The 13,570-nt window shown below is 35.9% G+C and overlaps 1 protein-coding gene across 1 annotated transcript; it reads left to right on the top strand.

The window, feature by feature from the left end:
* The first annotated feature begins 806 nt into the window (after positions 1–806).
* On the top strand, positions 807–7,050 carry Smp_080620 (hypothetical protein). Its single transcript, XM_018798120.1, has 3 exons — positions 807–884; positions 2,044–2,369; positions 4,395–7,050. The coding sequence occupies exons 2-3, from the start codon at positions 2,118–2,120 to the stop codon at positions 6,621–6,623; spliced, it is 2,481 nt and encodes an 826-aa protein (XP_018646727.1). The 5' UTR covers positions 807–884; positions 2,044–2,117; the 3' UTR covers positions 6,624–7,050.
* The last annotated feature ends 6,520 nt before the right edge of the window (positions 7,051–13,570 follow it).

The following is a 13,570-nucleotide window of genomic DNA, read 5'->3' as shown; positions in this document are numbered from 1 at the left end:
CTACATCCAATTTTGATTATGGTTAATTTTGGTCAACCCTTTTTTATTAACTTACTTGACAGACATTGTCATTTGGATAATAACAACTTGCATATTTCTTTGTACTGTTATGATCACTATAGCACATGACAGACTCTAGCCAAAACGTTGATTGCTTAAGTATCTCTCGATGATTCATCCTCCTCCCCATATACGTATGCACTCAAATCCTATTATTAGCTTTTGCTTTGTCTTGCTGCGCCCTTATACAATTCGACTATAATCGCCTTCACTTGCCCGCTGATAATTACTCATGTGCCAACAACTTTGTGGCTGGCGTCATTTGATAATAAACTGTAGTTGTAGCTTCGCTTTACCTTCTGATTTCATGCACCGTTGATATTTGTATTATAACGGTTATTGAGTTGAATGATTAGCGAAGCGTTGCACTACAAACACACGGGCCAGCCCATGGAGTACGATTAACTGATGCGTGTTGGTTGTCCTTGACTTTGACAGGGATCAATGATCTGCTCGATATTCTGTGACACAACTGCCGGATGATTTGGCAAGGACTCAGTGACATTTCACTGGCCTAGCACCTCTATCTAGGAAATTGGTGGACCACTATTCCATTAGCAAAAGCTATTATTATAGGGCTTCCAACGATTGAAGAACGGCTACTCGAAATTCTCCTAGATCGTTCACTTTTATGTAAATTTACAGAGGATGATTGTTAAGAAAGAAACCGAAGATCAATTTGAATCTCTGATGACCTTACTGGTTCAGGGTCGCCGGTTATCCTAACATTGGTCAAGTGTGCTCGGTTAACTCGTAAGGCTTTTGTCCCGGCACATTCGAACTAGTCATATTGCACACTTGTTTCTCACTAATATTTCACCTAAGTATAAACACTTATGTAGTAATTAATTGTATATTAAACTTACAGAAATAGGGGTGCTGAAGGTAATAAGTGCGTATCTCTTTTGTTTTAGGCAAGGAACTTTCTGTGGCTTAGATTAGAATACCGTTGTTGTGTCCCTACCGTTTCTAGTCAGTTTCTAGTCCTATCATACTTGAATTTATGTACTATGGGACCCAGCTCTAGAAACCTTGGACCACATCCATTTCGGGCTCTGGAACAGGACTAATGGGGGTGAAGATGTGTTAATATCCCCATGGAGTTTGCCATTGTATACAGTTATGGATAGAGATGTTTGCACCTGTTTTTGCATTTTATCGGTTAACTGATATATTGTAAGGAGAACAAAAAAATCTAAGTTCGTCTTATGTAATATAACAGTCGTGAGTTTACATTCAAGCGATGTTCATTATACTCTTACTTTATCTCCAATCATTGGATGCTTCCTATCCAAATCGTACCACCTCGATAAAATTAATTGTCGTCACAGAAAAGCTAGCCATTCTGGGATTTGGAAACTTCTACGTGATGTCGCGAGGCCCCAATGAGTTCTATCCCAAGTGTATGAAAATATATTTTGCCTTGTATAAGTTATAATACATTCATCTTCCATATTATTTGGTCGGTTGTTACTCGGAGACTAAAAGTCTTGTGAAAAACTTCAGTAGTGTTTTTAAATCAGTATTTTGAGCAAATCGAAAATAAAACTCTGACGACCGAGTAGAGGCATCTGATGTGACTAGCCTTATAATTTACCAAAATTAGGACATATATTTCTGAAGAGATACTAGTGTACTTATTAATTATCACTTAGCTCATTCACCAGTTATCTGGGTATGAGACGCGCTCTAATTATGAAGGATGATGTTACTATCCAGTTGCCCAAACCGAGTTAGGCGGGTTCCAAACCTAGGATATAGTGAGTAAAAGTGGAATGTCTCGATCACTGAGCCATCTCTCCACTAGTATACTTACCAAATACGATATATAGCCATATTTGTTATTTAATAGGTAATAAGGTGTGTCAGTCAACGTTTTAAGTAGTATTTTAATAATTGAGAGTTAATTGTTTAAACTTGCTTGGTTCCAAGTCAACTCTCCAAATTAGTATTATCTCACAAGTTTCTTTTTTTACATTTTAGATTTCTATCTACTGCTTTTTGATCAACGTCTTGTCTTTTGCCCGTTATTAAACGGGCGCTCATTATTTGCAATAATGCCTATCCCGGAGTTGTCTAATATATTGCTTCAAGAGTTTGTAAATTTCAAAGTATCGCAGTTGCACAATAACCCTGTCATTATTGATGGGGAGGACTTTAGTGGATATTTTTATGAACATTTAAAATTACCTACAAAATATGGTGGCGAATATTTATCTTATATTGTACAGATTAAGCAATTTTTGAATGAAATTAAACAATGCAAGATTTATCCATCTTTTCTGTTTGGTTCCGATTGTGAAAGAGTCGTAAGTTTTCATTTTGGTGGGAGTATTTATTTGAAGTCTCCATCCTAAATTTTCAGAGTCTGAACAGATTCTCGATTATGAAGAACTTGAATATTTTAAACCTTAATTTTTTATCCTATCTAAACGCTTCAGGGATCATCAGAAATCTAGCAACGTAAAATATCACACTGTATCACACTAGTTAGTTACGTTTTTAATGGCATTAAAAATTTAAACGAATATTTAAATTAATTACAAATAGAAAATAAGTAGATATAAGGTAGATAGATAACGTTTCAACTCCTATTATAGGTATAAGGATGACTGTCGCTTCCTAATTCCACACATTGTAGAAGGATATTATTTGAGGGACCTGAAAAGTGGATTAGTGTCGGTCTTAGCGGCTCAGGATCTTGCATGCACCGCCCACTGGGCAACTGCTTGAGACATCACACAACATTTTTGTGGGGTTTTAGTAACGTAAGTAATCTATTCACCCTAAGACATTGAGTGTTTACCAACTACCGTCATCATACATCCTCGTGTAATTTATGTGATTCCATGGCGGTACTCGAGCAATTCAGAAACTGGAATATACGGGTACGTGTACAAGTTTTATAACCATATAAAAGGTCGAGTACTATAATCTATAAACATAAATGTTATTTTCTTAGTCGATTCTTACCGTATTAAAAATTAAACAGTTGCCCATCCAATGTTAGGTTAGGAAATACTAAAGTATTTCACTAATGGTTACGAACGCGGCCATTTTTATCAATACATAAATCATCACCAAAACAAGTGGTTTCATGTATCTTGACATATTTAACTAAGAAAAAACATGAAGTACACTAGACCTAGTTTTTGATTTTTTTTCATGCCTTTGTGGAAATTTACGCCGTAAGGATAAAAATATTGCTCTGAATTTGACTGTCTGACTTCTAATTCACACCAAGTAATCATAATTTATGAAAACATCAAGGAAAACACCAAATAAGGGAATATTGTCATTCTGGAACGGAGGAATAGATTTATTTGGAATAAATTGTATCATCAACTTCCACTTCACTTATATGTATTTGCTAAAGCAGTTACACTGCTAAGACATGAAGAGGATCTTACGTTCAATTCAACGAATATATTGCAAAACGTTTGAGGTCAGACAGAATAGAGGGTTCTAGTGGTGGTATTTCAAGATATTTCCTTGACACAGGACATCAAGTTTATACATTGAAGTCGTTTAAGGTGCCTAATAAACAATCGAACCCCTCGTCTTCTGGAATCATCTAAGGCCATGACAAACGGTGAAAAATCTTTTCCGTGGTTGTTACCACGTTAACCTCACTTTATTACATCATCCCTTATTTCGACTATTCCTCACACCGTAATAACACCATTTTCATTTCTTTGAATTTATAGTTTTACTTCTAGCGGACTAGTCTCGATCAATGCTATTTGTTATTGACATGAATCTGTGTTCAATTACTTTACTACGTAACCTACCGAAAATTCAGGATCTGTGACCTTTAGCTAACGTTTTGATGTTCTGGAACTTTCCCACTCACACTGCATTTATTTTAACCATCTTTACGTTCTTATTAGGTTTCATTTTGGAGTCTTCGATCTATCATAATATCTATTCGCTTCTAATCAAATTCACATTTATAACTATGTCAATTTCTATGATAATTTTAACATATTATGGGTCGTAAGCAACTGGAAAATTGAATAGAACAAAGCAAATTCATGTTGTCCTGCTCAAATGTTTGTTTTCACCCCGTTCGAGATAAAGGGAACTATGGGTATGGAACTCCCACGTCATTGGTTGATTTTTAATACTTAATTGTGGTATTGTGTTATTTAATTAAACATTGTCCGATTTGAACAATTCGTGATTCTTATTTGCCTTATAATGTTCAGTAATTAAAGTATGACATAAAATTCCGTAAGATGTCTTTTTACCAAATTCATAATACCATTATGTAACTTTTATCAGCTCTGCTAAAATTAGCTTGTTCGTGTCTACTGTTTTTTTTGGAATCTCAGGGTTTCCAACTTTCCAGTCAACTTCAAGCAATGGAATCAAGAATAAAATTACTATCTTCTTCAAGTAATACACAAAAGAAAAATGCATCGCCTATGCCTTACCATATATTTCTCCAGAGTATGTTAACAGATGTTCTCAGTGATATGGAAATAAAATTTTTGAAATCTCCTTATCCTCGTATACGAAGTTGTGTCTCATTAGCTACCTATCTTCACCATCCAATCATTGCTAGTTCTCCCGAATATTTTTTAATCGGTACTCACCAGATGTCATCTGAAACATCTCCTTGTTTTATCCCGTTATCACTCATGAAATTTCAATGTTTGGAATTCAAAGAAAGTTGTTATTGTGAATCAATAGATGCAGAATCACAATCCATCCAAACTCCATGTCGTTTCTTAACAGTCCATGAATTTATTCCTCAACCATCTTCAGTTCATCCAAAATGTCGACCATTGATTGGCTTGTTACTTGGTACAGACTCAATGCCTCAGACAAAACTCCCCAACTACTTGTACTCGATCATAAACAGCATAGAGAAAAAAAGCTACAAATTTCGACGCTTTCTTACTCTAGTTTCATGGTTTTCCCAATTTGGCACTGATTCACAGACACCAATTGATGAAATCCTAAAATGCTACTCTTCCAAAGAAAGAGGTAAGCTCTTAAAAATGCTCACAGAATCACTGGCGGGATACTTTCCAGACTTATATCTAGGTCAGAAATTATCTGTTTCTCTTCATCAAGAAACTCCAGTATCAACTGGAAATCAGTTGAATTCTCCAATTTTTGTATATAGCCCACAGGAAGCTAATTCCACAACACAAACTGTATTATGGCAAAGACGTCTTAGTGATTTATTAAAAGGTCAGTCGACTATTATCCTAGGAAGTATGGATTTTACACAAAGATGGTCAACAAATTTATCACAATTATATTTTAAACATAAACTTGCACCATTCATTTTAACTCCTATCTATTGTCAAGGTGGCGTTGTTCTGCCTTTATTAATTGAAAATCCAAATATTGAATTGTCAGCATATGAAATTTCACTACCTTTAAGATGGATGCACTATCGTTTATTTTGTGGTATTGAACATAACCTATCACAAAAACAAAAACTAATCGGCTTAAATCCTTATATTTTGGAATATCATCGTGTCGGTGGTACATTAACAACATATCAAATTCAGGTTGACCCTCTAATTTTAAATCAACATGAAGATACAACAGATGGAATGCTTTCAAGTATAGTTGGATTTTCATTTTCTAATTTTAATATTGAAAGAAAATGGTTAGTAAGTTTAGCACTGACCTTGGCATTTTGGTTTCATGCTACTGCAAAAAATAAGATCAATTCAGTTGATGATCTACTGAATTCTCCTATTGTTCTAGCAACTGTAGCAATTGCTGTCACCAATTATTTCAATGTTATGGAATCAGATGAAAAAACAGTTGAACATTATGGTGTTCTGATTAAATTCCTACAGAAAAAGTTGTCTGATCGAATATCATCATCATCATCATTGTCTGTTGATTCGTCTATTGTTCATCATTTTACTTCAATTCACACTGTATATAACTATTTACGATCGTTGACATATTTAATTGATGAATTGTTACCATCTGATCGAAAATCCAATTGTTTAAGCTTTCTTCCGTCATGGATATTCTTTCCATCTGGACATTTATTTCATAGTCTTGCGATTGATATAGAATCACTTAAACCAGATGATAGATATCGTTTAACTTTACGCTATTGGCTCCCTCGCCTTTATCGTATTCCAAAGTTAAACGCTGAATTCGCAATGAAATTGCAAAAATTAGCTGAAATTTATGAACACGTAATAGGTATTGCAAGTGAGATGATACGTTTACCAGTATCTGCTCCAAATATTGTATATCAAAAGGTACCAACAACTATTCCTGTCATTGATTTGCTTAAAAATGAAATGCCTTCAAATGCCCCAAGTTCAGTTAGAACAACAAACACTGAAAAGAGCTTACAAGATAAATCAGAAGTCATCAAGAGATCACACTCTTCTATCAATATAAAGTCAGATGCCCCACTGTCTAAACCTAAACAATCATTAAATGCATTACCTATTCGTCATTACTCAGAGAAAGCACTTGTAACGTCTAAAAAACAATCTCGAAAATTACCTTATCACTTACGCTCTACTGGTTATGCCGCTCGTTTACGTGCCAGGCTTGAAGAAACAGAATGAGATATCACTTATCTTTTTGTTGTTGTTGATTACTCTATCTTAGATTTGTCCATTTCCATCAACTACCGATTTTATTATGCCTTTCAAGTTAGAAATTATTCCGGTTATTTTCCATTTTCTGATTATATATTCCAAAATATCAGCATTTTTTATTGGAGAATATTAAGTTTTTGTTGCTGTGCTCATACTCCTATACCTTTCAACCAGCTTTTTTATTTAAAGTAAGTGTATCTCAGTTGAGCTGGAAACCCCTTGCTTTGAAAACATATCACTTAGTCTTTAAGGTTCCTAGTATTCTCTTGAAAACACAGATGAACTCGATGATGTGGGTAAAAATACCATTGAACACTTTACCGTTTATTTGAGTTCTGATCAACGTTATCTCAAGTATAATACTCCTATTTTCAACTAATTTAATAATAAAATGCTAGATGTCTTATGTGGAGCAAACAAATATTTCTTCGTTATTTGGATTGTTAGAATGTATTGATCACATTTCAATTGAAAGGATCTTGTGTACTTTTCAGTCTTTTTCGCCATTCGTCTTAAAAGACACTGTCTTTTTATCGAAGTCTATCTAAATAGTGTTGACTCCGTCCTTGTAACCTTGTGTACCAAGCTTATTGAAATCATCTTTCTAACCATCGCTGAGCTGAAATCCACAGGTCTGAAAAGTGCCGCCTCACAAAACAATTGTTTCTGAAATAACACACACATACAAGGACTTCATCTCAGCTATTGTGTGTTCTACACTTGTAACTGGAGACTATTTGGCATTATACTTACTAAAACGTATAAGACCTTTCACTGAATTACAAATACCTTCAATACAGATAATTGGATTGAAACGTAACCACCAACAGGTTTCAACATCATCAGTCATTTCCAAAGACACTCCATCGGTAATTGTTATTTCGAAATCGTCACCTTGTGAAAACAATTAGGGAGCTCCTGTGTAATATCAGACTTTTTCAGGAGTATCCAGCTATTTAGAACTCTGTCACCCAGAAACAACATAGAACCCGGCACACGTGGATCGGGCCAAGTTGCCACACCAAATCAACACAGCGAGGTGAAGCTATCAAGATGAATATCAATGTGGTAAGTTCAATGGTAGCAAAAACATTAAGCATGAAAAATATAATTCAAGAATAAGTAGCTACCAAAAAATCTTGTTGCTCAGTATATAAGGGAAGAGAATGTTTTTGAACTATTGCGATCGATTCTGAGCCATGTTATTCAATGTATTCAACCGCCATTCACGATGATCTGGCCTTCAAACGTGTAGTCTGCACTAATAGCACAGATCAACAGTCACAGAATTTGTGGACTGAAGCTATCCAGATCTAAACTGGTGAAATTGACTACCTCTTCTGTTTAGAATCATTAGAAATCGGCAGATAAAACTATATATTGAGCTGCTGAAGGTTTGTGATTGATGAAGTCCACAATACCAAAATAGTATGTTTTCTAAATGCCTCATTAAGTCTTATATATGCTCATATGGTAGTGTATAATAATTTACTCAAAGTTGTTTTTCTGTTTAGAAATTTACACAAATATGTTAATAATAATGTTTTGCTAGTTGAACTAACCTTTTGACTGACAAAATAGTACTTAGGAACTCGTTAGTTTCCCGTTTCTAATATCTGGATGCAATTAACTAATAAAGATTTGTATTGATCGTAACTTTTTCTGACCTCTCCCACTGTGAGGAGGCCACATCTCTGCAGATCTTGATTGTCTGAGTGAAATACCTTACTACCCTCATACCGTTTTACAGTCAGCAGTAGGCATCGCTCTCGAACCATAAGTTTGTTGCTTTCAGTTATTTTCGCCCTCCAACCAACCTACCTGAAATAGTAAGACCTAAAAGAGTAAGTGTTTCATAGTAGCAGCCAAGGAAATGATATGTATGTGTACTTGTTTATTCGTTTGTACCTGTGCAAATTATTTCTGCACTAGTAGGTAGCTAATTCCATTATTCGTTGCATATAATATAAATCAACTTAATCACTTCTACCACGTGATTGAAAAATACCATCCGAATAAGTATTTGTTTGCCTTTAGAATTACTGAAAGTTAAAAACACTTTCAAAAGCTATGAAACTAAATCTTTCTCAAGCTCTAGAGAACTGAGTGTTCAAGAACATGAAGAATTCTTATTGATATATACGCAAAATATATCCTTAAAATCCAGTAGAAAGTCATTCACATTAGTGTACGTACACATAACTCAGGTTGCTTTATTTACATACTAACTTACGCCTGTTACCCCCAATGGAGCATAAGCCGCCGACCAGCATTCTCCAACCTACTCTGTCCTGGGCCTTCCTTTCTAGTTCTATCCAGTTGTTCATTTTTCTCATACCTGTTTACATGTCTTGGAGTAATGTGTCCTTTGGTCTTCCTCTTCTCCTCTGGCCTTGAGGATTCCATGTGAGGGCTTGCCTTGTGACTCATTTGGGTGCTTTCCTCAATGTGTGTCCTATCCACTTCCAGCGCTTCCTCCCCTCGAATCTGGTTTATTCTCTCCCACAGTAGGTCGTTGCTGATAGTGTCTGGCTATCGGATCTGAAGTATTTTGCGTAGACAACTGTTAATAAACACCTGTATCTTCTAGATGATGGCTTTCGTAGTTCTCCACATCTCCGCCCCATACAGTAGAACTGTCTTGACACTTGTATTGAAAATGCTGACTTTGGTGTTGGTTGATAGTTGTTGAGTTGACTTCCAGATGTTCTTAAATTATGGATACGCCGCTCTTGCTTTTCCGATCTTCGCCTTCATATCTCCATCAGATCCACTGTGTTCATCAATAATGCTGCCCAGATATGTAAAGGTTTTTACATCTTCCAAAGTTTCTCCGTCAAGTGTGATTCGATTGATGCATGTTGTGTTGTATCGGAGAGTCTTGCTTTTCCCTTTGTATATTTAGACCTACTGCTGCTACACTGGTCGTCTTCTCCTGCATTCGTTGTTGCGTGTGTGATAGAAGAGCTAGATCATCTGCGAAGTCTAAATCGTCCAGCTGCATCCCAGCCGTCCACTGTATCCCGTGCTTCCCCCTAGATGTTGACTTCTTCATAATCCAGTCGATCACCAGTGTTCTTATTTGTACCAAAGATGGACACTAGTCAGTATTGTTAATATGCTTAATAGACTACATTCCTTGGGATACTGAGTCCTACAACGCATACTTTTAAAAATTATTAACTATTTGTCAATCTTTCACTCAGTTTGTCTCAGTGAAACTGTGCTTCTTACTTTTAATGGTTTAGATTGCAAAGAATCTTCATAAATTTACCGGACATGGTTAATACTTGCCTTTCAGTTCCACGTGGTAACTCATAGTATCTACACAAGCTTTATCGTAGATTTTATAAGGAATAGTGTACTGACTATCCAATTCAATTCCGAAAGTAAAACAACCTGAAAATATCCTGTTTTTTAGTAGAATACTTGTCAAAACATCAGGGAAATTTATACATCAATGTCCGAAATTTGGTAGTGATACGTTATTTTATGTACGAACCCAGTCGACTATCTGAGTGAAAAGACAGAGTGAGGAAGGAAGTTCTCTGACTAACCGAATCGATATGCATATCCCTTAGGAAATTAAGCCACTAATATTATTTGCCCCATCCCTACGAAGTTTGAACTATTTCTTGACCAGTTACACACACTTCCCATTTGTCTGACTTCTAATCGACCCAATGTGTTAAAAACTAAAGTTGAAGACAGGTTTGATGTATACCAACGTATTCAACATACAAACAGACACATCAAATACACTAGATAATATTTATAAGTCAATGGTATTCGATCGTAAGTGTCTTCGAAGCATTGCTCGTGTATTTCGGGACCACCGTGTAGCCAATCCCTAGATTAGGAATAGAGTACTAGGTAAAAGTGACAAATCGATTGAAGGGGTAGTAGATCTTCAACTTAGGTAGTTGGGACATGTGTACGTATATCGAACCGCTGCCTACCTTGGCGGGCTGTGTTTTCTGGTACAAGAGTAGGCGGCCAAAACAAAACATGACATCAGTCCTTGAAGTCACTGACAACTGAACTTGACCATGTCAATAGGTATATATTACCGCGCGATTATCATAACCAATGGTTATCGACTTTGAATGACATAGCTCAAAATCGTTTGAAATAGTGCAGGTACATCCACCCCAGATTCTAAGCTTCTGATTCCCATATATTTCTTTTTGTTTCAGTAATTTATATTCCATTGAGTCGCATATTCGATCCCTAGTCTCCTCCATTACCACTAATACTGTTACTACCTGTATTATTCTGGGATTGACTGTAACAATTTCATTTTTCTGTGGTAATGGGATTTGACAACTTGAACCGATGTACATACATACCATTTTCTACGTTGCAACTGACTTAAAATTCATATTTATGTTTACACTAATATCAGTTAATTGTAATATAATATATTCACCTTCAAACTAGAATCATGGAGATTAGACATCAAGTTGCGTATTAGTTACCAATTTCAGTTGATATTTACCAAACGTAGGTTTACGTTAATACAAAACAGATAATGTTTCTTATTTTTCAATTTATAACCAATTCCTAATAAGTATTTATATGTCTGAGCATTTATACCCCGTGATATCCGTCCAGTACACTTTTCAACAGAGGTCACTTATTTGAATTTAAATCATCCAGGATGTTTTTCAGAAATAAAAAAAGAGTTGTTCTCGTTACTAGCTGATTTATGTCTTGACTGTATCTTTTAGCCAGACAACTCACTGATTGTGAACAAGTATCTAATCGAGTAGTGGAGTTCTGACATGTGTTTGCGACATTAACATTTATCAAATATAATGTAATCAAACGGCTCTTGAACTAATTAGTGGGTAAACCATTTACAGAGATATACTGGAATTCACAAATCTTCGAGTGCAAAAACTCACCGATGGTGAGATCTTAATCTGAATTGTCTATAATTCCGTTTGTATTAAGTGCAAGCATTCAAGGGAACTTGAACAAAACATATTACTTAAAGGAAATTAGTCTAGACGAATCAGAAATTAACTTGTAGGAGGGTAATATCAGACGATCTAAATGTGCTCTGACCTCTATCAGTTATCATTCCATAAAAACAATAAAAGGGATCCGAAGGAAGAACAATGCTAATCACATGATTCTCACACGAAAATAACATGTCTAAAATAATATAAGTGGTGCTTATGTGCTTTGTAGCACATCGAGTAGATTGTGTAATTTCTTCGTTTCTTGTCGTAAATTCCCTAAGTGTTGTTAATTACCAAACTTCCGAAATAAAATTGATAGGTTACCTTAAGGAGTCACTGCCTGCTTCTGGAATTTTAGATCTGGCAATAAGAAGAGTAAAGTCTTAGCATTTCTCTTGACTCCTGCTGGTTTTTTCTTTTGTTGGAAATCTGTTAGCTGCACTATATGTGATATTCGCCTATTACTATATGTCTCAATCGCTCTTAAATTCACCATTTTCACTCTGTTATTTATATGGAATTATGCCCATTCATTGAGATGGAACGTTCATTTATCATCATTTCTAAGATACGTTGAACTCGTTCTAAAGTATGATTAAATTTGCATTATATTAAACTAATTCCAGCTATTTACATAGGTTATAGTATTTTCTTATTTGCAATGGTTATTCAATCAACATAAAATTCTTACTAAAAACCATCATCAAAATAAATTTTACGTATGGTAGGTTTTTTGGTCAATCTTATCAGGGCGTAAAATCACTTGGTATTGTTTACTTGAATCTTCCCATTGATGTTTAGGACTGCAATTGATTAGTCTCTTATTGGCATATGTGCGTATTGCCTCGATGTTGCCTTACTTCACCAGCATTCTAGACCAAGATAGATAGTGGCTAGCGGTGAAATCTAAGTAAACAATACCAAGTAAATTTAAACTTCACCTTATTACACAAAAAAGTGGCTATCAGGACTCAGTAGCTAAGTGGGTGACGTTTGAAGCGAATGGTACTGGGTTCGAGTCCCAGAATGAACATCAACTCTGATGTAGGTACATCCAGCTGACGAGTCCTAAATGGGACGAAATATGCGTCCTGAATTCCACTGCCAGCCACTATTCATTTCTTGCTTATCAGGGCGTAGTTTAGAGATTGTGATCGAAATACAAACCTAGTCTCTATTAATAACTGATGAATAAATAATTCTGGTTATATAAGTTCATAAACTTTATGGACTTAACATCTTACTGACTTGAAAATCATTGGTAAATGAGTTCTAACAAATCATAAATGAATATGAGAATTTTCATAGTTGAAAGCGTGAATCAATCGAAGCTAGACCACCAGGGACAACCTGGAGGCACTGGACGGCTGTTTCGTCTTATTGTAGTGTGGTGTGGTCTACTTATATCTATATAAGTAGTATATGGTGTTGGTCAGACATAGAATGTATTTTCGCAGAAGACCGATGAGCAAAGAACTGAAATGAAGCGCAATCGTTTGGAAAATGCATGAGCAATGGAATTAGAGAAGAAACAGTGAAGATTGAAACAATTGGTTGTTAATTTGCAAATTGACTGTTCATTGTTTGGTTATCAGAATTTACTGAGATAGTCTGTAATGTTTGCTTAAATACATTCGATTGTCCCCAACTAGTGTTCTGTTCACTACAGTAGGACTCCTCAGCAGTGCGCATCCACGACCTCGCCTCACTAGATTCGAACCAGGGACCTACCAGTCTCGCGCCAGAGCAACTTCGTGGATTGGTCGGAGTTAGACATAAACACCATCGGATGCCGGCTCAGTGGTCTATCGGTTAAGTGCTCTGGCGCAAGACCGGTAGGTCCTGGGTTTGAATCTTGCGAGGCGAGGTTGTGGATACGCACTGCTGAGGAGTCCCATAATAAGACGAGTTGGTCGCCCAGTGCTTCCAGGTTTTCCCTGATGGTCT

This window comes from Schistosoma mansoni (genome assembly GCF_000237925.1).
Source record: "Schistosoma mansoni, WGS project CABG00000000 data, supercontig 0156, strain Puerto Rico, whole genome shotgun sequence".
Classification (NCBI taxonomy): Eukaryota; Metazoa; Platyhelminthes; class Trematoda; order Strigeidida; family Schistosomatidae; genus Schistosoma; species Schistosoma mansoni.
The sequence above is the reverse complement of the archived record's forward strand: the minus strand, read 5'-3'. Positions and strand labels throughout refer to the sequence as shown.